The sequence below is a fragment of the Trichomonas vaginalis genome, chromosome VI, assembly GCF_026262505.1.
Source record: "Trichomonas vaginalis G3 chromosome VI, whole genome shotgun sequence".
Classification (NCBI taxonomy): domain Eukaryota; phylum Parabasalia; order Trichomonadida; family Trichomonadidae; genus Trichomonas; species Trichomonas vaginalis.
In genome coordinates this window covers 2,552,593-2,573,759 of record NC_067208.1, presented here as the reverse complement: position 1 = coordinate 2,573,759, position 21,167 = coordinate 2,552,593, and the positions used below count along the sequence as shown (strand labels likewise).

The window sequence follows — 21,167 nt, the reverse complement described above, 5'->3', positions numbered from 1 at the left end:
TGTAAAAGTTTTTCTGCCTTTACATTTGCTTCAACTTCTTTTTTATACTCATCGCTATCCATATATGTCTTCATGGCTTTTTGTTTTATCTCTTCATCTTTCAGTACTTTATATTGAGTAGTATGGTTTTTCAAATTTATAATATCTTGTTCCATTTTTGCTACTTCTGCTGCTTTTTCTGACACTTTTTTCGCATATTCCTCTGTACTTAGTTCTTTCAGTTGTTCTTCTTTCTTTTTTTTTCTCTACGTTTAACTCATTGAGTTTCTTTGTGTGTCTGTCATATTCTAGTTTCTTTTCGTTTTCACTTATTTGTTTCTGTATGTCTATGTTTGACTTTTTGACATCTGTTATTTGATTTTTGAGTGAACTCAAATTCATTTGACTTTGAGGGTTATAAGCTGTTCCGTCTGCAGCTCCACCATAGCCTGCCATTTTCGCTAAAAGTGCCGCTCTTAAACCTCCACTCTGTGCACCAATAACTCGGTTTAAAAGCATAGGGTTGCTTGACATTTGTTGCAACATAGTGGGGTCATTCATAATTTGTTGTTGCAACTGTTGTTGTGGTGTCAGTTTTACTATTGGATGTTTCAATGCTCCCTTCCTCTTACGTATATTCTTACGTAGCTTACGTGGCATTTTAAGTGAAGTAAAAAACGGTTTTTGACAGATGTTTATATGACACTTTTTGTTCAGCACAAAAAACTACTCGGTCAAAGTGTTGTCAGTTTTGTAAAATAACCGTCCTATCTCATTCTATAAGGGGAAAAAGGCTTCTCAAAGTATACTTCCTTGGAACGCCTGTAACTTTTCCTGTAGCGACGATAGACCCTTACTTGTCCGGACAAAGTTATACTATTTTGAGTGCTCTACAAAAAAGTCAACGGCGACGACTCTCAAAAACCGTTGTGTAAAAAGTTTTACCGTTGGACAAAAAAGTATATATAGAAAACAAAAAACGTTTATAGTTCATTCAATATTTGAGATGGAACGGTTTGCCAACGGTAACTATTCAATAAAATAAAAAATAGAGGGGGTCTCCGTTGACGAAAACGGTTTATCTCAAACTTTTCTATGAGTGGTCCGAAAAAAACAGTTCATTTTTCATAATGGAAGCCAACGCTGTTAACCACAATTCAAACATTAACAATTCTCAACCGCTAACCAAAGCCAAAGCCCCACAACCTCCAAGAACTGGCACAGCGGTTAGAATAACCACCAAAAAGTCTAACAGCGAATTAAGAGAAATTCTTCAACAAATTTGCTCTAAATATCTCAAAGACGCCGAAGAAAACACACAACCAGACGCTACATACAATACTCAGTTCTGTGAAGTTCTGAACAAAGCAATTACTAGTTCAATTGAACTTACTAAGACAATTCCAAGTCCAATTGAGCTTAGCGATGTCTTAGTTCAGTATTTTCCAACATTTACTAAGCTTATAATGTTGAGAACTTTATACCAAGTTCGTCAAAATCTTCCTCGTTACATCCAACGGTCATTCGACACGAGAATTGCCGAATTCCAAGTCTTTAGTTACGGATATGACGAAGATGAATACGTTGACGAGTTCGGAGACAACTGTACAAAATGGTTTGAATGTTATACGACAACACAATTTGAATTCGACTTTCTCGAATTCAACGCAGCAACCATTCATATCATTGCTCTTTACCTTTCCGAACAACAACAAGACCTCGCAGATGGAGATGTTGTTACTGTCGTCATGAAAACTCCTGAACAATTCGGAAAAAAGAAGTCTCTAATTGCCAAATTCGTTCCAGGACATCAGCTTTTCCAACGCACAGAAGTCTTCTGTATTCCTGGAACTAAGTTCTTTGTCAGGAGCGAACTCAAAGAAAGATATAATGTGTCATTCAATTACACATTATATAATGTTTTCGACCCAGAAGAAGGCTTCTTCCCAGAAGCAATGGAGGAGGAAGAAGAGGAGGAGGAAATACAAGACTCTATCCAAGAAGAGTCCTCCGAATTCACACCAGAAGACTAACAATTTTCCGAATAAAAACTTCATTTATACTAAACATCTTCGGGGCTAGAGGGCGCAACGCGCCTGGAAGCCCCACTACTTTTTTTTAAATTCATGCAAAATCGCAATTGTAAAATGATTTTTATGTTGTTTATTTTTTGAATAAAGAAACGTTTTTATCGGGAATCATATATGGTCCTTTTTTTGGTGTTGAGCTATATTTCACCATTATAATTTCGGAATATTTTTTGAGATTATATTTTGAATATTTTATATGAAAATCTACTACTTTTCTGAGCATTCCTTGATTTTTCAATATCAAAAATATTTCAACAATCATATTTAAAAATCCATATTTATCCTTTATTAAAACATTAAGTTAAACAATCCTAAATATGGAATTAACATGGTTAATAATTACAAATTAATGGTAATTAAGGAGTTGAGAAAGATCGGAAGGATCGCACATTTTTTGGTTTGTGACCTGAGAAATAACGATTTCGTTTGTAGCTGGCCTGGCCTGGTTGCCGACAATGGATTGAATGTTAAGATCTTTAACGACTCTGTGGAGAGCGGGTTTGATTGAATCCCAGTTCTCGGCATACCAGCAAAGTAATGCCGATCTGTTTCGCTTGGCCAAACGATCAATGTAGATCTGAAGATCTTGGGCAAAGATTTTGGCAAAGGAGAGAAGAAGTGGGAATGTGACATGAGAGCCAATAAGTCTGTTGAAGTATGCATATATGTATTCTGTCTTGAGTCCGTTCTTCATCTTGCGTTTCTCAATTCTTTCATTGTCTCTCTGTGATTGGGTTGTATTGTGCTTGTGGGCTTCGACAGGGAAAACAGGGAAGAGTCCATTAACAAATGTGTAGTTCATCATAATGAGCTAAATTCCTTTGTAAATGAATGCTATTCAAATTTTTGTGAAACTTAAGGGTCCACTGTAAAAATTGAAAGTCTCTCAAAATTGAGAGGCGATTTGCAAATAATCGTTATCATCTTTTTTCGAAAATCCACTTTTCCTAGTGTTCTGATTAATATTTTGTGAATGTAATAATAAAGTATATGTTTTAGTAAGATGATAATACATTCTATCACTTCAAATCACATAAAAATTGCAAAATCAGCGAGTTTTATAAGAACATGATTTTTTCGAATTTTTTCGCTTCTGGATGCGTGTTTTGAAAAATAGATATTTTCGAATTTTGATTTTAATTTAAGTATAAATTTTATATTAGGAATTTTTTGACCTATTTCCAATCATTAATTCCTAAGTTTTTCTAGGAATTAAATTGAGAAGAAATTAGGAAATTCGCTTTAATGCCATTACATCCTAATATTGTGATGCATGTAGTTTATATTTATTGAGGCTAATGCCGGAATATCGTGCATTTTATAAAAAATTCAAAGAATTGACAATTGGATAGCACAAATTTAATTCTCTAGACAAAGTATTATTGTTTATATATTCAAAGCACTATCCTTCGTTTTGAAATGTTGGCCAAAAATTTTCGTGTTATTTTTTGTGTTTCAGCATAAATTATGTATTGACTTATGAAAGATAAGCATTTTATTCATTATCATAAAGATATACCATAACAAATTGATAAAATTTAAAAAAATGTGTATTTTAGTGGGTATTATTCTGGCCAATGCCCATTTTTAAACGATTTAATATTGACCATATCAATAGCCGACTCAATGTAAAAATTTAGATATTATTTTTTTCATTATTCAAACTTTGATAAATTTTAGTATAATGAATGATTTTGTTTCGTGTATGATACAGAAATGAAAAGCTTGATTAATATCATTTTGCATTTTTTCAAGAATGTTAGAGTACATCTACATTAAAAAATCTGATTCGAATTGCGATACTGCATCAAATTGTTGCACATCTGATAAGGATCTCAAAAGAGTAAAGTTAATTTTTTTGTGTTTTTTAAGTTTTGGGCCTTAGTAAAAACACCATCTTGAGCAATATTTTTGGGACGACGATAGGCCTTATTTGGCCTTACAGTGGACCCTTAAAAATCATTCAAAAGAATAAACAAACTGAAACAAATTTCATCAGTTGGTTAAGTGATATTCGTAATATTTATAGACAGATAATAGCTTTTATTACAGCTGAGGGAGCGTAGTGATTTTTGAAGCTTAACAAATTTTTGTGAATACATTGAAAAGATTGTCTGAAAATTCTGAAAGTTAAGTAGTCGTGTCACTTTTTATTAGTCTTCAATTTGATTAAATTTTTATTATTGGAAAGGCAAATTAATTGATCTTTTTTAAAAAAAAAAAAAAAAAAAAAAAGGTAGTGGGGCTTCCAGGCACTTCGTGCCTTCTAGCCCTGATGATGTTTAGTAATAAATGAAGTTTTTTATTCGGAAAATTGTTAGTCTTCTGGGTCGAAAACATTATATATAATGTGTCACTTTTCACAAATTATATATGTTTTCATGTTTTGTCAAACATGAACGTACATGTTTTGTCAAGACTTCTTCGTAAATGTTTTGTCAAGACTTCTTCGTAAATGTTTTGTCAAACATGAACGTACATGTTTTGTCAAGACTTCTTCGTAATGAGTGTAAATGACCAAAAATATAATTTAGGGTAGAAGGTTAGATCTAACCTCTTTTCTACCCTCTTGAATTTGTCATGATTTCTTCGTAAATGTTTTGTCAAACACGAACGTACATGTTTTGTCAAGACTTCTTCATCGTAATGAGTGTAAAGGACCCAAAAATATAATTTAGGTGAAGAGGTGAGATCTCACCTGTTTTCTCACCTCTTTTCTCACCTCTTGAATTTTCATGATTTCTTCGTCATAGGCACGGAGATAGGACGGTTATTTTACAAAACTGACAACACTTTGACCGAGTAGTTTTTTGTGCTGAACAAAAAGTGTCATATAAACATCTGTCAAAAACCGTTTTTTACTTCACTTAAAATGCCACGTAAGCTACGTAAGAATATACGTAAGAGGAAGAGAGCATTGAAACATCCAATAGTAAAACTGACACCACAACAACAGTTGCAACAACAAATTATGAATGACCCCACTATGTTGCAACAAATGTCAAGCAACCCTATGCTTTTAAACCGAGTTATTGGTGCACAGAGTGGAGGTTTAAGAGCGGCACTTTTAGCGAAAATGGCAGGCTATGGTGGAGCTGCAGACGGAACAGCTTATAACCCTCAAAGTCAAATGAATTTGAGTTCACTCAAAAATCAAATAACAGATGTCAAAAAGTCAAACATAGACATACAGAAACAAATAAGTGAAAACGAAAAGAAACTAGAATATGACAGACACACAAAGAAACTAAATGAGTTAAACGTAGAGAAAAAGAAGAAAGAAGAACAACTGAAAGAACTAAGTACAGAGGAATATGCGAAAAAAGTGTCAGAAAAAGCAGCAGAAGTAGCAAAAATGGAACAAGATGTTATAAATTTGAAAAACCATACTACTCAATATAAAGTACTGAAAGATGAAGAGATAAAACAAAAAGCCCTGAAGACATATATGGATAGCGATGAGTATAAAAAAGAAGTTGAAGCAAATGTAAAGGCAGAAAAACTTTTACAGTTGCAAAACCAAACCGTACAGTATGAAAACTTAGCACAAGAAAGTAAAAATAACGACGCAGCCATGCAAAAGGCAATGAAAAGCGCAGAATATATAAAAGCTAATAATGACTGGTTAGATGCCCAAGCCAACGCTAAAGCAGCCCAACTTATAGGGTCAATAAGGACAAAAATACAAGCGGATGAAGACAGTTCAAATGAAGCTTTAATGAATGCTGACTTTAAGAATGCCTTCGAAGCTCTTCATAGTAAGGTGAAACTAGTGAACGACTTCTCATCTGGAAAGAAACTGAAGTCTGAAGGTTTCGACAACGAGTTAAGAGAAGTAGCACAAAATATGACGAAAATAACAGATGCAGCAACGAGACAGGCAGTTCAAAGTGCCTATGACGCCGTTAGAGCAACTGTTGTGGAAAGTCAAGAAAAAGAGTTACAACAGACCAAAACAGACCTAGTAAATGCTTTCTTAAGAACGAAAAGTCAGGTAGGACATTATGCTGCAGATGGAACATATGTGCCAGCTGGTGGAACTTATATACCAGCTGGTGGAACTTATATACTAGCTAGTGGAACTTATATACCACCAAACCCTCCAAGAGAAGCACCTGCACCAGGACTACCTAAAACATTTACATCGTCACATGGACACAGACACAGGCATGCACCAAAACCAACACAACAACCAACACAACAACCAACAGTTCAAAACACTACACCACAACCAACAGTTCAAAACACTGCACCACAACCAACAGTTCAAAACACTACACCACAACCAACAGTTCAAAACACTGCACAGCAACAACCACAAACAGAGCAAGGACATAAAAGAAGTAGAGAACAAGGAAACCAAGAATTCTTAAAAATGCTTAAGGAAGACTATGGTTACCCAGATACTCTTGACTTTAGTGACAGATATAAAGAAGCTATTAGAAAGTTCAAGGAAGGAAATACTGACCCGAACCTATTTAGCTTTATGGTTCAGCACCAAATGGGATATAATTTCAAACCTGGAAAATACAAGCTCGCTAAGGGATATGATTTAATAGCATATCATCCAAATGACATGGATGAATTTACTCCAAGATATTTGGTGTCAGAGATAAATGATAATTCAACTATCTTCATGAAACGCGTAAAAAATAGAGACGGAACGAAAGAAGAAAGGGTTATGAATGCGGATGGCTTAAATAGGGAACTTGTTAAAAACGGTCTCGGAATATATGAAATGCCAGCAGATGAGGTACAAGAAACTCCACAGGAAGAAGTTCAGATACAACCAGACATGGAAGAAATAGTTCAGCAACAACAGCTAGAAGAGCCTGAAGGAAACGAACAAGTCCCTCCTTTGGAAACTAACTTCACAGAACTAGATGAAGATTTGGAACAGCCGAAAAATCTTGACCCTCAACAAGAGTATGCGGAGAATATGGAATCTTTCCAAGAGTCTAAGAAAAATTCGGCTGACATAGTAGAAGAATATCGAAAAATGTTCGCCGACATACAAAAGACTCCAACATCAGATGAAAATATTCAGCATAGAATGGAAGTACTGAAAGAAAATGTACGCAAATACAACAATCCTTTTTACTTACGACCATATAACGTTCAATCTTTGGATGAACTCGGTGAAAATAAAAGGTTAAATTTCAACAAAACATATAGAAATGAAACATTGTTTAAAGTTCATTCAGAACCTAACCAATATGGAAACAAACCTACTTTTGTTTCTGCAGACTATGGAACTACAATGAGATGGGGTCATAAAGCTAATCCGGATAGGTGGTTCATAAACTTACAACCACAATTCCAAGAAGTTGTAGACGCAATGGAAGTGAATGGTGAACCAGATATAGCTGGTATTTTCAGCGCGGCTTTAATGCCATTGAAAGATATGAAAGATGCAGATATTTTGGACCAGTATGAAATGAACATGGCTGATGGAAATATAACACCTGACGTTCTAGAACATTTATCTCAAAGAACTACACAGAACCATAGAGATGGTATATTTGGTGAAGAGTTTAGAAAGAAAGTTAGGGAGAGAGAAGGAAGAGAACCTATTGTACATGACCTTGCAAACGAAAGTTTGCAAAATGTCATAAAAAACTTACTTTGCAGACAATGAACTGAGAAGGGATGAATATTAAGAAAACTCAAATGGACAGTACCAAATGAAATGTTAGTATTGAAAAACATGTTCCTTGACAAAAATAAAACCAACTACAGAAATAAATGACGCAAGACTGAAACATTGGGTAAAAGCTTTCCCATTCACAAAAGATATTATTGGTAACATGGAAAGAAAACCAGAATGGCTACAAAAACATATATTTGGAAACGAGCTTATTCCATATGGACAAGCTCTGTTTGAAGAGCTTGAACCGGAAACTCAGGAAAGAGTCATGCAAACAATACGCGAAGACTCAAATACAAACTATGACAAAATCTTTCTAGGATATAGGTTACCTGAGATGGGCGACCAGAGCCAAAGGCAAAAAGGACACGTGAAATTTAAACATACTAGGTGAACATGAGGCAAAGATGCAACGACTTGAAGCAGAGGGCAAGTTACCAAAAGCGACACCAAAGAAGAAGAGTAGAACAAAGTGAAAGTAGTGAAGAAGTAACTTCATCTAGTGAAAGTAGTGGCAATGAAGGAAAAGAAGAGTTAAAAACTCAGTCAGGAAGAAAGTAAAGCTTGGTACGAGTGGGTTCTATTATGATATATAAATCCAACTATTCTATATTTTTACCCATATGAAATGTACGACCGCTCAGAATATAACGCCAACAGTTTTGGATGCATGAACGGAAATGTTTCCGAATGGTATAACGAATGCGACAATGCCATTAGAAGGTCAGAAATAGTTCCTGGAACTTACGAATATACAACTGCTGTTTCTTATGGAAACGTAGGGGAGTTTGGAGAAGGTTCTTCAACAACAGTAGATATTGCTTGCGACAGGTTTCATATTATTTCTATTGACAACTCATTCTTATACGTGGAACAAGACATTGAAATAAAACCTTCTGCCAAGTTGTCTGACAAGAAAGGTTGCAATGGAATTTTCTATGTCGGATACCAATATGCTCCAGAAGTTTTCATGGGATATAAGATATATTCTAACTCTGACTTAGTTCAAACAGTAACATGGCAAGCAACTATGAATGGTTCGCTTTGAGAAACTCAGTACACCACAAGCTAGAGAACAAACAGACCAGTATGCAAATATTGAGAAAATAAGAAGACTTGACCCTAACGTTCCAGGAGTTTATGTTAACCTTTCTGGTTCAGATGGAACTGCTGCACTAAAGTAAAACTGAAACTTAGAGTTCCTTTGTCATCTTTCCTCATCTTCAGGTTTTTAAGATACTTGCCAAACTGGGCAGGAAAAATTTCTATTGACTTACTCCAAGCAAAAATAACTTAGTCATTGCACCAACACAAGACCATTTCAGCATTACTGTAGCTGGAACTGGTGGAGCCAAGTTCTGTGACTTTTGCAAAGACAAAGTTGAACTTAGACTTTGGTTTCTCAAACTTCAACAATGAAGTAAACTATTATATTCAATGCTGCTGGAACTGCTTGGGACCCAGTTAAGTTCACATGCGAAAAATTTGAATGCAAGAGAATAGAAAGCAGACTTGCAGTCTATATGTTGGACCCAGATATTTCAAATGCTTTAGCTGCCAAATATATTGCAGTTCCACTTATGTTCCCTATACACCAAATATCTGTCAAAGACTTTGCAGGTGAAGTTGGAAACAAAGTGCTGACCCAGGTGCAAGAACAGATATTGCTTTAACAACTGCAATGAAACATGCAGATACTATGTTTGTACTGTTCAGACGAACTATAAATGACTATTCTTGTTTCTACAACCCCGGTATTAAATATCATATAAACATAGATGGCAAATATTATCCAAGAGAAGAATATTCTACAGTTGAGGATATGAGGTCAGTCAACTTGACATTAGATGCTATGAACTTTAACAACAACTTCACAACAACCATTAACCCTGAAATGCAAAGTTCTATTATGCCATATGTGAAAGTATGGACTCATACAGGAGGTCAAAAAACTCAATATACAAATGGAGACCGTTCAAACTTTTGGCTTGGCATTCCATTTGCTGACTCAGAAGACTTTATGGGTGGTATTTCAACTGTTGGTACAGTTCAAATACAATATACTGGTGACAGAGACGGTCCAGATGAATTGAAAGCAAAGAAGTTTACAAAACCAATAGCACTTTTCACGGAAGATGCTCTTTTGAAGATTCGTTCGATGAAACCTGCTGGGGCTCCTCAGATTGGCATAACGACAGCTTCCATCGAGCAGATTTTGGCAGCAGGTCAGTAAGTTGTTCTTGAACTGACTTCTCTCCGTCAAATATTGACAGTACGCCAGTTTTGACATAATATTGTAAGATAAACTTTCCTTTAGAAATATCTGTAAGTTTTGTTGTTATATTTTTGTATGCTTCAAGAACTTTCACCATCTCGGTTATACCAACTTTCTTTGCTTTATGAAAATATTTTGGTTCAGCAAAGACTGCTATTCTATAACATTTACCATTGTTTGTATAAAGAACTATTCTGTCAATGTATTTGTATTGTTTGTGTGTGTAAACTTTGTTCTGCTTCAATTCGAAGAGATACTCGAATACGTCCATCTTTTTATTCTAAGTAAAATGTCATTTCCGAAAAATAGAAGCGTGAGTGTTTCAAAAGGTTTAATGGCGGTGGCAGATGTGAAGTTAAATTCACCAACTCAAACAAACAGTCAAAGTGTTGTTGTCAATGTCAAAGACAGAGATGTTGAAGTGGGGAAACCATACGAAGACGAAGATGGTATAACAATAGTTCCTGTAAAAGAACAACCAACATATCCTGAAGTTAGCAGAGACTTAAGTTCTGTTGCAGATATTCGAAACGACTACCAACAACTGAAAGACAAACTTCAAACTCAGGAGAAGATTTGTCAAGCTTTAAGTATAATGTTAAACTTGGTCGAACACAACCCTGTAAAAGTGAACTCATATGTCATTGCACCTCATGAAGTTTTGAAAGAACTATTGAAACTTTTGACAGAGGCAGACGATATAAACATCAAAGAAATAGAACCCGACATTAGTTGCTGTGGTGTTTCATATAATGTCATTGACAAGATATACGTTATGAAAGGAGGTGAAACGTTGAACTTAAAGTATAGTTTCCCAGACGTCATAAAAATATTTTGACGACCACAACATTTCATTAAAATTTATTTGCTAAGTAAAAATGTCAAAACTTCTTGAAAGATGTTTGAAGAAAAAATATAGACTTTATTTCATGTAAAGGACTTTACACACTTTTGAACGATATGAAAGACCCTGTTTTGTTTGTTCGTGTAGACAAAGGAAAGTTCTATGTCTTTACAAAATATTTGAACTTCTTAGACAGAGAACTTCAAGAAACGCCATGTGAAAGTTTAGATGAAGTTCTTCTCCACTTTCAGAAAAACTTTTAAATATATATAAATGGCAGAAGACATAATGGTTTATACTATTACGACTAAAAACCCTGAGTCATATAATTCTATAACAACAAACTTACAAAGTCCTCAAGGACGATATTGTAAACTAACCTTAAACACAATGACGACTAAAGCCTGTTTTGCTCTTTTGACACCAGAAGACTTTATTGTTGTGAATGGTAAAAAATACTCCTTTGAAGATACTTACTCAGATATACCACCAACAGGTTTTGTTGACTTATTTAATACTTTAAGTACGGGTGTAACATGTGCTGCAACTAGAGCAGGTTTCATTATGTTTGGATGTCCGACTGAGTTTTACTATAAACGATATGAGCTATAATACAAAACTTATTTCTGGTTTTTACTACCAACAGTTTCCTATAACAGGAAAAGGTGTCATACAAGGAATGTCTATTCCATTGACATTAAGCACACCAATCTTATATATTGTTTCAAACTTAGGTTCAAAGTGTTATTCGAATGTCGACAGAAACTATTATGACCAAAAGATACTTATGCGTATAAACAATACTTTCTCTGCTGGTTTGCCTATTGTTCATTCGAATGCAGAATTTTCAACCTTAGTGAACTCAAACACTTTGGCAAGTATAACGTTGACATTAGTTGACGCAAACTTTGTTCCTGTAAAACTTTTATGTCCTATGTATTTGTCAATGACGGCAGAAAGTTTCGAATTGGAAGATGCAACTGGTGAAAGTATTGTATTACAAGAACAACTTCAACAACAAATAGCTCAAGAACAACAAATGCAACAAATGGAACAACAAAGTCAAGAATAAAAAAAATATTATTTTTTTTTATTTTTATAAAAATGTACAGAATAGATGTTTCAGATTTTTATGACTTCCAAGCATTCAGAAATATGTGTCCATTTAGAGACTATAACAAAGCAGTCGAGAATTTGAAACGTTTAGTCATTTATGTTGACTCTGCCCCAGAATGTTATGTCATGAAAGAATGGGATGTTGTCTTTAACAAACCAAGAGCAACAATAGTGTCTGAACAAGAATGTAGACAGAAACTTAAGAAAATAAAAGTTGTACAAGTTGGAATGAAGATGTTAGATGCTTGGGATATCTTATTGTCAAAGTTAGAAGATTTTTCAGTTCGTGGTATAAAGTTTTATACACCTTCTCCAAACTTCTATTCTATCTTCACTGGATATAAATACGAACAAGTAGAATGGAAAGAAAATATTATAGAAGCTTGGTTAGACCATGTCAAAGAAATTATATGCAATGGAAACGAAAGAGTCTATGAGTATATCTTATGTTGGTTTGCAAACATCTTACAACATCCAAGTGCTAAAAATGAAACTGCTCTCATTATAATTGGAAAACAAGGAACAGGTAAGAATACTTTCTTTACAGATATTTTGTGCAAACTGTTAGAGGGCTATTCGAATCCGAATATGACAAACTTAGAAAACATCTGCGGTAAATTTAACTCCTCAATAGAGAATATGAAACTTATAGTTTGTAACGAACTTCAAAGTATAGATACAACAAAAGTTTTGAACTCAGATGCTTTGAAGAGTCTTATAACAGACAAAGTTGGAGTTGTTGAAAGAAAATATAAAGACCAAAGAGTTTGTGAAAATGTTGCAAACTTCATTATGGTTTCAAACAATACTGTTCCGATGAAGTTAGAAAGTTCTGACAGAAGATATGTAGTTGTCAGAACGTCAGATTCTCATATGCAAGATACAGAATATTTTGACGACTTAGCAGAAACTTTGACATCTGACTTTTACAACCACTTGTTCTCATATTTTATGACATTTAGATATTTCAAAGTTCAATCCAAGACAAATTCCACATACCGAAGAGAGACAAACATTGTTAGAAGCAAACAAGAGTGTATATGAACTGTTCATAGATGAAACTGACTTTGAGTGTTTAGATGAAAGGTCATTGTACGATTCGTATAAACAATATTGTCAAGAATATGGTTATATGGCAGCGTCTAAACGAACATTCTTGGCAAATGTCAAAAGTCTTTTAGACGTACAGAATGGTGTATATACAAAGAAAAATTTTTATGAGTAAATTTAAAAAAATATTTTTTTATCCGATAGAAAAGATGGCAAAATTCATCTCAGTAAACAAGTACATGTCAGGACTTAAAGAAGAACTAGACCCATTCACATATTTGAATGTTTACTTCTACCATTTTGAAAAGTCTTCATTCAGCAAAGTTTTGGAACATCGAACCAGTTTAAGTTTTGCTATTGTGACTAAAAATGGTGCGAAATTTGAAGACTTAGACATAGAGAAGGTTTGTTAGCAGTCAAAGAAAATTTTGACAGAAGGTTCTCAACCTTAAAGAAGGCAAAGCATACAAACTTGTTATACCTTATGAACCAAAGAAAGGCAGACGACTATGAATATTATGAGTCTAAGATAGTTGAAGTTCAAGGTAAATTGGGTAAAAAGATTTTAGAGTCTAAGCCAGTGTTTACTCCTAAAGAGGAAGAGAACATTGACATTGACCCAGAAATGTTCTAAAAATAAAATTTTATTTTTACATGTCAAATTTCTTTTTCTCTGGAACGGGTTCAGGTTCTTTCTTCTCTTCTTCTACTTTCTTTTCTTTCTTTTCTTTCTTTTCTCTCTTCTTCTTTTCTGGTGGAGTTATGTCAAATTTGGCGCAACCATATTTATGTAAAAGTTCTTTGTCCTTTAATAGCTCATCTATTCTGTTTTCTATTTCATCTTCAAGAACAGCGCATGTGTCTTCTTTGCATTCTAAGAAGTTTTGTTGGACTTCATCTTTCCAATCGGTGTCATCTCTGTCAACAAGTCTGTCATTGACAAACTTAAAGACTTCTCTGCCTAATGTTTTATGGTTCTTGTCATATTCCAAAACAGAACTTTAGAACAAATTCACCTTTCTTGTTTACACTATGTAAGATTTTATGGTCGACAGATGTTTTGCTGTCGAAAAGCTTGTCTCGAAATATAGATAGCGAAATCGCTAGACATTTTCTAAAAGATAAAAATTTTAATTTTTCTAAAAATATGTTAGAAAAAAAGTTTGCTGACATTGACAAGAAATTTGAGAATGTTTTAAACAAGAACAAGAGGAAGTTAGAAAATGCTCAGATAAAGCCTATACATGAAAAGTTCTTATTTGCTCAGAATGGTATAACAGGTCTAATTGCACCACCTGGGTCTGGTAAGACTTTCACTTATCTTAAAATGGCTGCACAACAACAAGAACTAGATGAGAAGACCCATTCTATGAGTTAGTTGTCATTTGTAGTACTTCTGGTCAATTTGACCAAACCGTCAATTCGTTCAAAGATATTATAAAGAAGTCTAAGTTAGTATGTATAAAGGATACTGAGTTGTTAGATTGGATAAAGAAGTACCAAAGAAGGGTTTTGAAGTACAATGCTATAAATGAGTATATAAATTCTAAGTTTAAAGACCCAAATGAGGAAATGCAGAGAATATTAGAGAAGAAACACTTCAGAAACAAACAGAAAGAGATAGAATACATTTCGAAGAAATTGCAATCTTACGATTGGAAGACATACCCTCATAGGTGTCTTCTTATCTTAGATGATTTCGCCTCTCATCCTTTGTTAAAGAATAGAGAACAAGATATGTGTCGAATTCTTAAGAAGCTCAGACACTTTAACATCTCAGTTGTCATTTGTGTACAGACAGCAAAGAGTTTAAGTAAGGATGTTAAAAGAATACTTACTGACATTATACTTTTCCCTGGATTGTCCGAAGACGATTTCATGGAACTTATGAAAGAGTCCATGGCAGGTAAGTTTGACAGACATGAACTATGGGAGAAGTACAAAGTCATACAAGACCCTCATACTTCTTTCAGAATTCATATCTACGCAAACAAAGTTCAAATTGTAAAAAGTCAAGCTTGAAAAATCTAAGTGTTTAGTCTTAGTAAGTCTGTTGTGGTGCTGGGGCTGTCGGTTCTTCTGGCTTTGGAAGGCATTCAGGAAGAGGGACGTGAGACATTCGTTTGTGTCCTGTCGGAAGGAAGAACTTTTCCTGTTGTCGGGAAAAACTTTTCCTGTCGGAAGGAAAAATTTTTTCTGTTGGAAGGAAAAACTTTTCCTGAAGTTCGACCAAAAAGTTCTCAATTTTCGAAAATTTGAATGGTTTACGGACGGACAACTGGAAAATTTTTTCTTGTCGGATGGAAAATTTTTTCCTGTTGGAAGGAAGAACTTTTCCAGTTGTCGGGAAAATATTTTTCTGTCGGAAGGAAGGACTCGGAATGCCAGAAGGATTTGACGAGGCAATTTACCTAATTGAGCTACCTGAGCCATCTGAAGTCAAGCTTGAAAAATAAATGGTTCATCTACCCTACTTGTTTGAAGTTGTCAAAATACTCTGTTATTTTTTCCTTTAACAATGGCAAATCTTCTTTGAATGTAAGTATTGTACAACCTTTCATATCATAGTGTGTTTGAGGTAAAGTATCTTGAACTATTTGTTTCACATCTTCATTTGGGGTCATTGAAATCGGTAAGTTTTCGCGATAGAACCAATTTCTGTCAGATTTGTAAATCTTAGCAAGGTCGTAAAAGCTTTTGTTGTTTCTTCTGACTAAATGCAACATAACCATATCTTTATCTTCTTCATTTTCCATCTCTTCAGTATAAATCATATACTTATAGTTCTTTTCCTTTCCTTTTGGTACCGAACGTGGTATTCTTTTCTGAATGCTTTTGTCTTTTGCTTCAAGCTTGTTCTCTAGCTCTTCACGTTCTTGTCTATGAATTTCGTCAAGAAGTCTGTAAATATACCAAGCATAACGAGGCGAAGCCCACATTGCAACAGCATTTACAAGAAGTCTATGTACATAATATCCTCTCAAACCGTTTGGCAATTTTTCACGATTTTCATAGAGTTTTGGCGACTGGGGTTTTTTACTTACTCGCTGTTCTTCACTGTTTTCATAGAGTTTTGGCGACTGCGGTTTTTTACCTACTCGAGTTTTTGCGACTACGAGAAAATCCGTAGTCGAATTTTCAGCTTCATTTAATAGTTCAATAGTGCTTTGGTTCCTAAACCAGTCTTGTGGTTTCTTAGTATCTGGAGCAAAACATGCTGTCAAAATACTTTGCATTTGGTACATATCGTCTTTGACCGAACGAATGAGACGGAGTTGTTTGTTAAACTGTATGTACTCATATTCTTCATTTATAGCTTCATGAACGATAGCAGTTGTTGTGTTCTCTGTTGTTGACATATCTGTCTTTACATACAAAATAAAAAAATAAATAAAAATAAAACTAACTTTATTTTTTCTATCTTAAGGAAATTCATGATTTTCATAGAGTTTTGGCGACTGGGGTTTTTTACCTACTCGCTGTTCTTCACTGTTTTCATAGAGTTTTGGCGACCCCGAAAAAAGTCTGGGTCGCAATTTTTCACGATTTTCATGAGTTTTATGCAAGACCGAAGGAAGTCGGTCTAGAGAAATTTCACTGTTTTCGTACGGAATCTCTTCTCTCGGTTTTTCCGAGGAAAGCAATCTTATGCCATTTTACTCAGATTTTTGTGCTGAATTCAGCAAAAATATATTTTAGGGTAGAAGGTTAGATCTAACCTGTTTTCTAACCTGTTTTTTCACCTGTTTTCTCACAAGCGTTTTACATGGTAAACGTTATTTTTACATGTATTTTTCAGCAACTTCGTCAAATAATTTTATAGCTTTATCTATCTCATCTACTTCAAACGTTTCTTTACCTTTTATGGGAGCACCATACATTTTCTCAAACTTTTCAAGTAGTTCTGTTTCAGCAGCTCTCATATCGTTAACGAACACAACCTTGACTCTATTGACTGTACTGTCATATCTTTGAGTTATATTATATGTTCTTCCTATCTTATATCTCTTTGTATTGAAGTCCTTCGGTTTCTGAACGATGTAAAGTAAGCCTTCACTGCAACGTTCCGTATCGAATGAACCATATGTTATGAAGTTATATCCAACAACTGGGTCAATCCATAACAAAACTATTGGTATAAGACTTTTGTCTATAAGATATGCTGCAGTTCCATAGAATTTTACCGATATCATAAGCTCAGGATTTCTTGTCAAAATTTTCTGACTAGAAGCAATTCTAACCCAGTCCTTTGTTTTCTTTCCAGATGGAGATAAAATGTCTGACAAAGAATATTTGTTGTATTTCTTTGAGTATCTTACGTTTAAATCACCTATTCTAACCACTTTGGTGTCATTGTCTATCTTTTTAACTGTTTCAAACTCAATGTTTGTCATATATGTTCTTACATACAAAATAAAAAAAATATTTTATAAAAAACTAACTTTATTTTTTCTATCTTAAGGAAATTCATGAAATTTGGTCATTTTTCAGCAAAAATATATTTTAGGTGAAGAGGTGAGATCTCACCCGTTTTTTCACCTGTTTTCTCACATGGTCTAAAACACACAAAATTCATGAAATTTCATACGGAATTCAGTAAAAATAAAGTTTAGGTGAAGAGGTGAGATCTCACCCGTTTTCTCACCTGTTTTCTCACCTGTTTTTTTCACAACCGTTTTACATGAATTGTACGATGTATATTTGAAATCCTAAACAGTTTTGTAGCTTCTATTTCTTCGCTGAGGATATCGAATGTTTTAACTATGCCGAAAGTTTCTTTATACTTCTTCTTGACGTCAGATAATAGGAAATCGTCAGCAGTTGGATAGTTTTTGTTCAGAAATGCTAACATGTCCATTTTATTTTCTGCTGGCTTTTCTGCTTCTTTCTTTAAGTCTGCATAGTCGTTTCTCATTCTTTCTATCTCTTTGACGGAGTAGTTATATTTCCTCATTGCTGCTTTACATTTTGAACATTGCGGGTTCATTTTTGCGTTATACATTGAAATTTGACCTGCTAGAACAACTAAGGCGTCAATGGTTTTCTTTAAATCTGAAGCAGTTGGTTTTATCTGTTCATTCCATACCTTACCTCTTCTATCTTTATCTCTTATCTGCCATACACATTCAGCAACTAACGAAACAAAGTTGTCGTAGGTCTTAAACTCCCCAGATTTATATATGTCAGAGATGTTCTTATATAACATGTCGCAATCTTTGTCCATAACCTTATGGTTGCAATGAAAACCAAGGAATTCATAATTTACCTTTCGTATGAACTTCTTTATTTCTACTGAGTCAGTTGCTTTGACTTCTATTTCATCGAATTCAGGAATAGTGAGTTTTTGTTGCTGAATTTCAGGCAATTTGGGTAAATGGTCAATAATGTCCTGCATTTCATAAAGATACTGTTCATTTGTTTCATCTTTCGCACTACAGTCTAAATTACTTGTTAAAAGTTCTTGCTTTATCTTCTGGATTTTTGTTTCGAAAGTATATGAAGAAGGAATGAAGCTTTTCATCTCTACTAACATTGACGTAGGATTCATAACTAAAGAGTTTGGTGAAGTTGTTGTTTGAATTGTTGTTGTGCCGATTGTTGAAATCATATCTTTACATACAAAATAAAAAAAATAAAAAAATAAAACTAACTTTATTTTTTTATTTCGGGAAAATTCATGAAAATTCAAGAGGTGAGAAAAGAGGTGAGAAAACAGGTGAGATCTCACCTCTTCACCTAAACATTATTTTTGGGTCCTTTACGCTCATTACGAAGAAGTCATGACAAAACATTTACGAAGAAGTCATGAAAATTCAAGAGGGTAGAAAAGAGGGTAGAAAAGAGGTTAGATCTAACCTTCTACCCTAAACATTATTTTTACTGAATTCAATAAAAATAAATGGTTCATTTACTCACAATATTTTTTTACAAAACGACCCCAAACTTTTAACTTCTTTTCTGCAGCTTCAAATGCTATCTTAGCGAGTTCATATTCTCTAAATTCTCTCTTTAAATCTTCTTGTTCCCATTGGTCTAGTTCGTATGGAGAATCTCTATAACCATAACATTTCTCACGTTCATGTTCTAATTGTTTTCCGCACATTTTTCCAACTTCTTGTTCGAACAAAGGTTTAGCATTCTCTACTGTATCTTCGAGTTCTTCTTCATCTAACTTCTCATGAACTTTCTTGTCTATGGAGTCCATAATTTTTCCAACTGCTATGCAATATTTTGGAGAAGCCCACATTGCTATATAGTTTATAAGTCTTGGGTCTACATACGTTCCTCTAACCTGTTTGATTTCATCAGGAATTCCGGCATGAATTTTGTATAAAAAGCAACCGTCTGAATTCCGGCGGTTGCTATATTCTTCACAAAATGCCTTATAATACTCTTCCCAGGACTTATTTTCCAACAACTTTCTAAAGTCTTTCCTAAACTGCTGACACATATTTGTTGCATTTATATAACCATCCTTGTCTCTACGTAAGACTTCAATACCGTTATAAGTGCCTTTTGTGAATGTTTCGCCATTAGATTTGTTCGTGAACGTTTTTGCTTCGACTGACATTAATGTTCTTACATACAAAATAAAAAAAAATAAAAAAATAAAACTAACTTTATTTTTTCTATCTTAAGGAAATTCATGACAAATTCAAGAGGTGAAAAAAGAGGTGAAAAAACAGGTGAGATCTCACCTCTTCACCTAAACATTATTTTTGGGTCCTTTACACTCATTACGAAGAAGTCATGACAAAGCATATACGAAGAAGTCTTGACAAAACATTTTCGAAGAAGTCATGAAAATTCAAGAGGTTTTGGGTGGTTGGTACTTGAAGCAGTACAAGTATTGTTCTGAAACAGTACAAATATTGTCTTGAAACAGTACAAATATTGTCTTGAAACAGTACAAATATTGTTCTGAAACAGTACAAGTATTGTTCTGAAAAAGTACAAGTATTGTTCTGAAACAGTACAAATATTGTTCTGAAACAGTACAAATATTGTTCTGAAACAGAAAATTTTTCTCACAAATTGAGATCTTTTACGGGAAATTTGTTCTGAAAAAGTACAAGTCTTGTTCTGAAAAAGTACAAGTATTGTTCTGAAACAGTACAAGTATTGTTCTGAAAAAGTACAAGTATTGTTCTGAAACAGTACAAGTATTGTTCTGAAAAAGTACAAGACTAGTTCTGAAACAGTGCAAGTATTGTTTTCATGAGTTTTCTACGATGTTTGAAAAAATGTTAGAAAACGTGTTAGATCTAACATGCTAACATAAACATTATTTTTCAATACTTTTTCAGCACTTTTCCGTAGTTATATATGAAAGACAATTCGAGATAAAAGTCATAGTACAATGGAATAATATGTTGCACACCATTTGTTGTGAACCAAACTTGAAAGTCAGAGAAACTGTTACTAGGTGGTTCGTAGAATTTAGAAGCAAAGTCATAAAAGTCCTTACCAATACATAGAAAACTATTGTTGCTTGAACTGAAACTTGCATGACACATAACATTTTGAGGGTCAAACACGTTTCTATAAACTGTCAAATCTGCTGGTGGAAGTATAAATTTAAATGGACCATCTGGTGGTAATGGTTCGTTCTGGTTTAGTAACCGAAGAAATTGTGCCCAAGAACGTTTGTCTACTTCCCAAAATAAAAACTCTGTATCTCTTGGAGGGTTAATTTCAATCTTTTGAAATGAAACGGTGGAGTTCATCTTGTCATATTCTAGTTTCAGATAGTATGTTCCATTTAGTAAAGAGTCGTATTTTTCTTGAAATTCCCAATAATATTTGTTCATTTGAGTTTGAAAGTCATTTAGAGTTTTCTCAAGACTTTCGTCTGAACGAACTGTAAAGATTCTCATTTCGTCAAATTTGTCTATTAGACCATCAGAACCTTTATACTGCCCATGAAAATATACTACGAACATAAATGCGTTAGTTCTATTTGAAAACAAAACTCTTCTAAATCCTATTGCCTTTGCATCTGAAGGACTTTGAAGCCAACGAATTGGATAGTCAAACCTGTATATTCGGGATGAAATTTCTTCATCTGAAATAGTCCTACCAGCATTTGTAAAGATATAGTCTAACGGTTTTGTATCTGCTACTTTTGTTCTTTGTTTTTCAACCTGAAGCATTTAATATATGTAA

General features: G+C 34.1%; 16 protein-coding genes across 16 annotated transcripts, besides 3 other annotated features; 8 read left to right on the top strand and 8 right to left on the bottom strand.

Annotated features, from left to right (window-relative positions):
* Window positions 1–2,099: part of a mobile genetic element that runs on past the window's edge.
* TVAGG3_0794250 (protein of unknown function, DUF4106 family) lies at window positions 109–639 on the bottom strand (the record flags this gene model as incomplete). Its single annotated transcript, XM_051247077.1, has 1 exon — window positions 109–639. One exon carries the CDS (start codon window positions 637–639, stop codon window positions 109–111), a length of 531 nt encoding a protein of 176 aa, XP_051082552.1.
* On the top strand, window positions 1,110–2,012 carry TVAGG3_0794240 (uncharacterized protein; the record flags this gene model as incomplete). Its single annotated transcript, XM_051247076.1, has 1 exon — window positions 1,110–2,012. The coding sequence occupies one exon, from the start codon at window positions 1,110–1,112 to the stop codon at window positions 2,010–2,012; it is 903 nt and encodes a 300-aa protein (XP_051082551.1).
* A 316-nt stretch (window positions 2,100–2,415) lies between the features above and the next one.
* On the bottom strand, window positions 2,416–2,874 carry TVAGG3_0794220 (uncharacterized protein; the record flags this gene model as incomplete). Its single annotated transcript, XM_001294606.1, has 1 exon — window positions 2,416–2,874. The coding sequence occupies one exon, from the start codon at window positions 2,872–2,874 to the stop codon at window positions 2,416–2,418; it is 459 nt and encodes a 152-aa protein (XP_001294607.1).
* Window positions 2,875–2,928: 54 nt separating this feature from the next.
* Window positions 2,929–4,020: a mobile genetic element.
* A 261-nt stretch (window positions 4,021–4,281) lies between these two features.
* Window positions 4,282–21,167: part of a mobile genetic element that runs on past the window's edge.
* On the top strand, window positions 4,942–5,531 carry TVAGG3_0794200 (protein of unknown function, DUF4106 family; the record flags this gene model as incomplete). The annotated part of the gene is made up of 1 exon (XM_051247075.1): window positions 4,942–5,531. A coding segment is annotated over one exon (590 nt), but the record flags the coding sequence as incomplete, so codon positions are not given.
* TVAGG3_0794190 (protein of unknown function, DUF4106 family) lies at window positions 6,221–6,442 on the top strand (the record flags this gene model as incomplete). The annotated part of the gene is made up of 1 exon (XM_051247074.1): window positions 6,221–6,442. One exon carries the CDS (start codon window positions 6,221–6,223, stop codon window positions 6,440–6,442), a length of 222 nt encoding a protein of 73 aa, XP_051082549.1.
* TVAGG3_0794180 (protein of unknown function, DUF4106 family) lies at window positions 6,556–7,477 on the top strand (the record flags this gene model as incomplete). Its single annotated transcript, XM_051247073.1, has 1 exon — window positions 6,556–7,477. A coding segment is annotated over one exon (922 nt), but the record flags the coding sequence as incomplete, so codon positions are not given.
* TVAGG3_0794170 (protein of unknown function, DUF4106 family) lies at window positions 10,326–10,669 on the top strand (the record flags this gene model as incomplete). Its single annotated transcript, XM_051247072.1, has 1 exon — window positions 10,326–10,669. A coding segment is annotated over one exon (344 nt), but the record flags the coding sequence as incomplete, so codon positions are not given.
* Window positions 11,515–11,907, top strand: TVAGG3_0794160 (uncharacterized protein; the record flags this gene model as incomplete). The annotated part of the gene is made up of 1 exon (XM_051247071.1): window positions 11,515–11,907. The coding sequence occupies one exon, from the start codon at window positions 11,515–11,517 to the stop codon at window positions 11,905–11,907; it is 393 nt and encodes a 130-aa protein (XP_051082546.1).
* On the top strand, window positions 11,940–12,889 carry TVAGG3_0794150 (uncharacterized protein; the record flags this gene model as incomplete). The annotated part of the gene is made up of 1 exon (XM_051247070.1): window positions 11,940–12,889. A coding segment is annotated over one exon (950 nt), but the record flags the coding sequence as incomplete, so codon positions are not given.
* TVAGG3_0794140 (uncharacterized protein) lies at window positions 13,652–13,903 on the bottom strand (the record flags this gene model as incomplete). Its single annotated transcript, XM_051247069.1, has 1 exon — window positions 13,652–13,903. A coding segment is annotated over one exon (252 nt), but the record flags the coding sequence as incomplete, so codon positions are not given.
* TVAGG3_0794130 (P-loop containing nucleoside triphosphate hydrolases family) lies at window positions 14,149–14,379 on the top strand (the record flags this gene model as incomplete). Its single annotated transcript, XM_051247068.1, has 1 exon — window positions 14,149–14,379. One exon carries the CDS (start codon window positions 14,149–14,151, stop codon window positions 14,377–14,379), a length of 231 nt encoding a protein of 76 aa, XP_051082543.1.
* On the bottom strand, window positions 15,467–16,246 carry TVAGG3_0794120 (KilA, N-terminal/APSES-type HTH, DNA-binding family; the record flags this gene model as incomplete). The annotated part of the gene is made up of 1 exon (XM_051247067.1): window positions 15,467–16,246. One exon carries the CDS (start codon window positions 16,244–16,246, stop codon window positions 15,467–15,469), a length of 780 nt encoding a protein of 259 aa, XP_051082542.1.
* TVAGG3_0794110 (organellar and viral DNA polymerase type B) lies at window positions 17,668–17,988 on the bottom strand (the record flags this gene model as incomplete). Its single annotated transcript, XM_051247066.1, has 1 exon — window positions 17,668–17,988. The coding sequence occupies one exon, from the start codon at window positions 17,986–17,988 to the stop codon at window positions 17,668–17,670; it is 321 nt and encodes a 106-aa protein (XP_051082541.1).
* Window positions 18,015–18,609, bottom strand: TVAGG3_0794100 (organellar and viral DNA polymerase type B; the record flags this gene model as incomplete). The annotated part of the gene is made up of 1 exon (XM_051247065.1): window positions 18,015–18,609. A coding segment is annotated over one exon (595 nt), but the record flags the coding sequence as incomplete, so codon positions are not given.
* Window positions 18,910–19,572, bottom strand: TVAGG3_0794090 (uncharacterized protein; the record flags this gene model as incomplete). The annotated part of the gene is made up of 1 exon (XM_051247064.1): window positions 18,910–19,572. One exon carries the CDS (start codon window positions 19,570–19,572, stop codon window positions 18,910–18,912), a length of 663 nt encoding a protein of 220 aa, XP_051082539.1.
* On the bottom strand, window positions 20,294–20,878 carry TVAGG3_0794080 (uncharacterized protein; the record flags this gene model as incomplete). The annotated part of the gene is made up of 1 exon (XM_051247063.1): window positions 20,294–20,878. One exon carries the CDS (start codon window positions 20,876–20,878, stop codon window positions 20,294–20,296), a length of 585 nt encoding a protein of 194 aa, XP_051082538.1.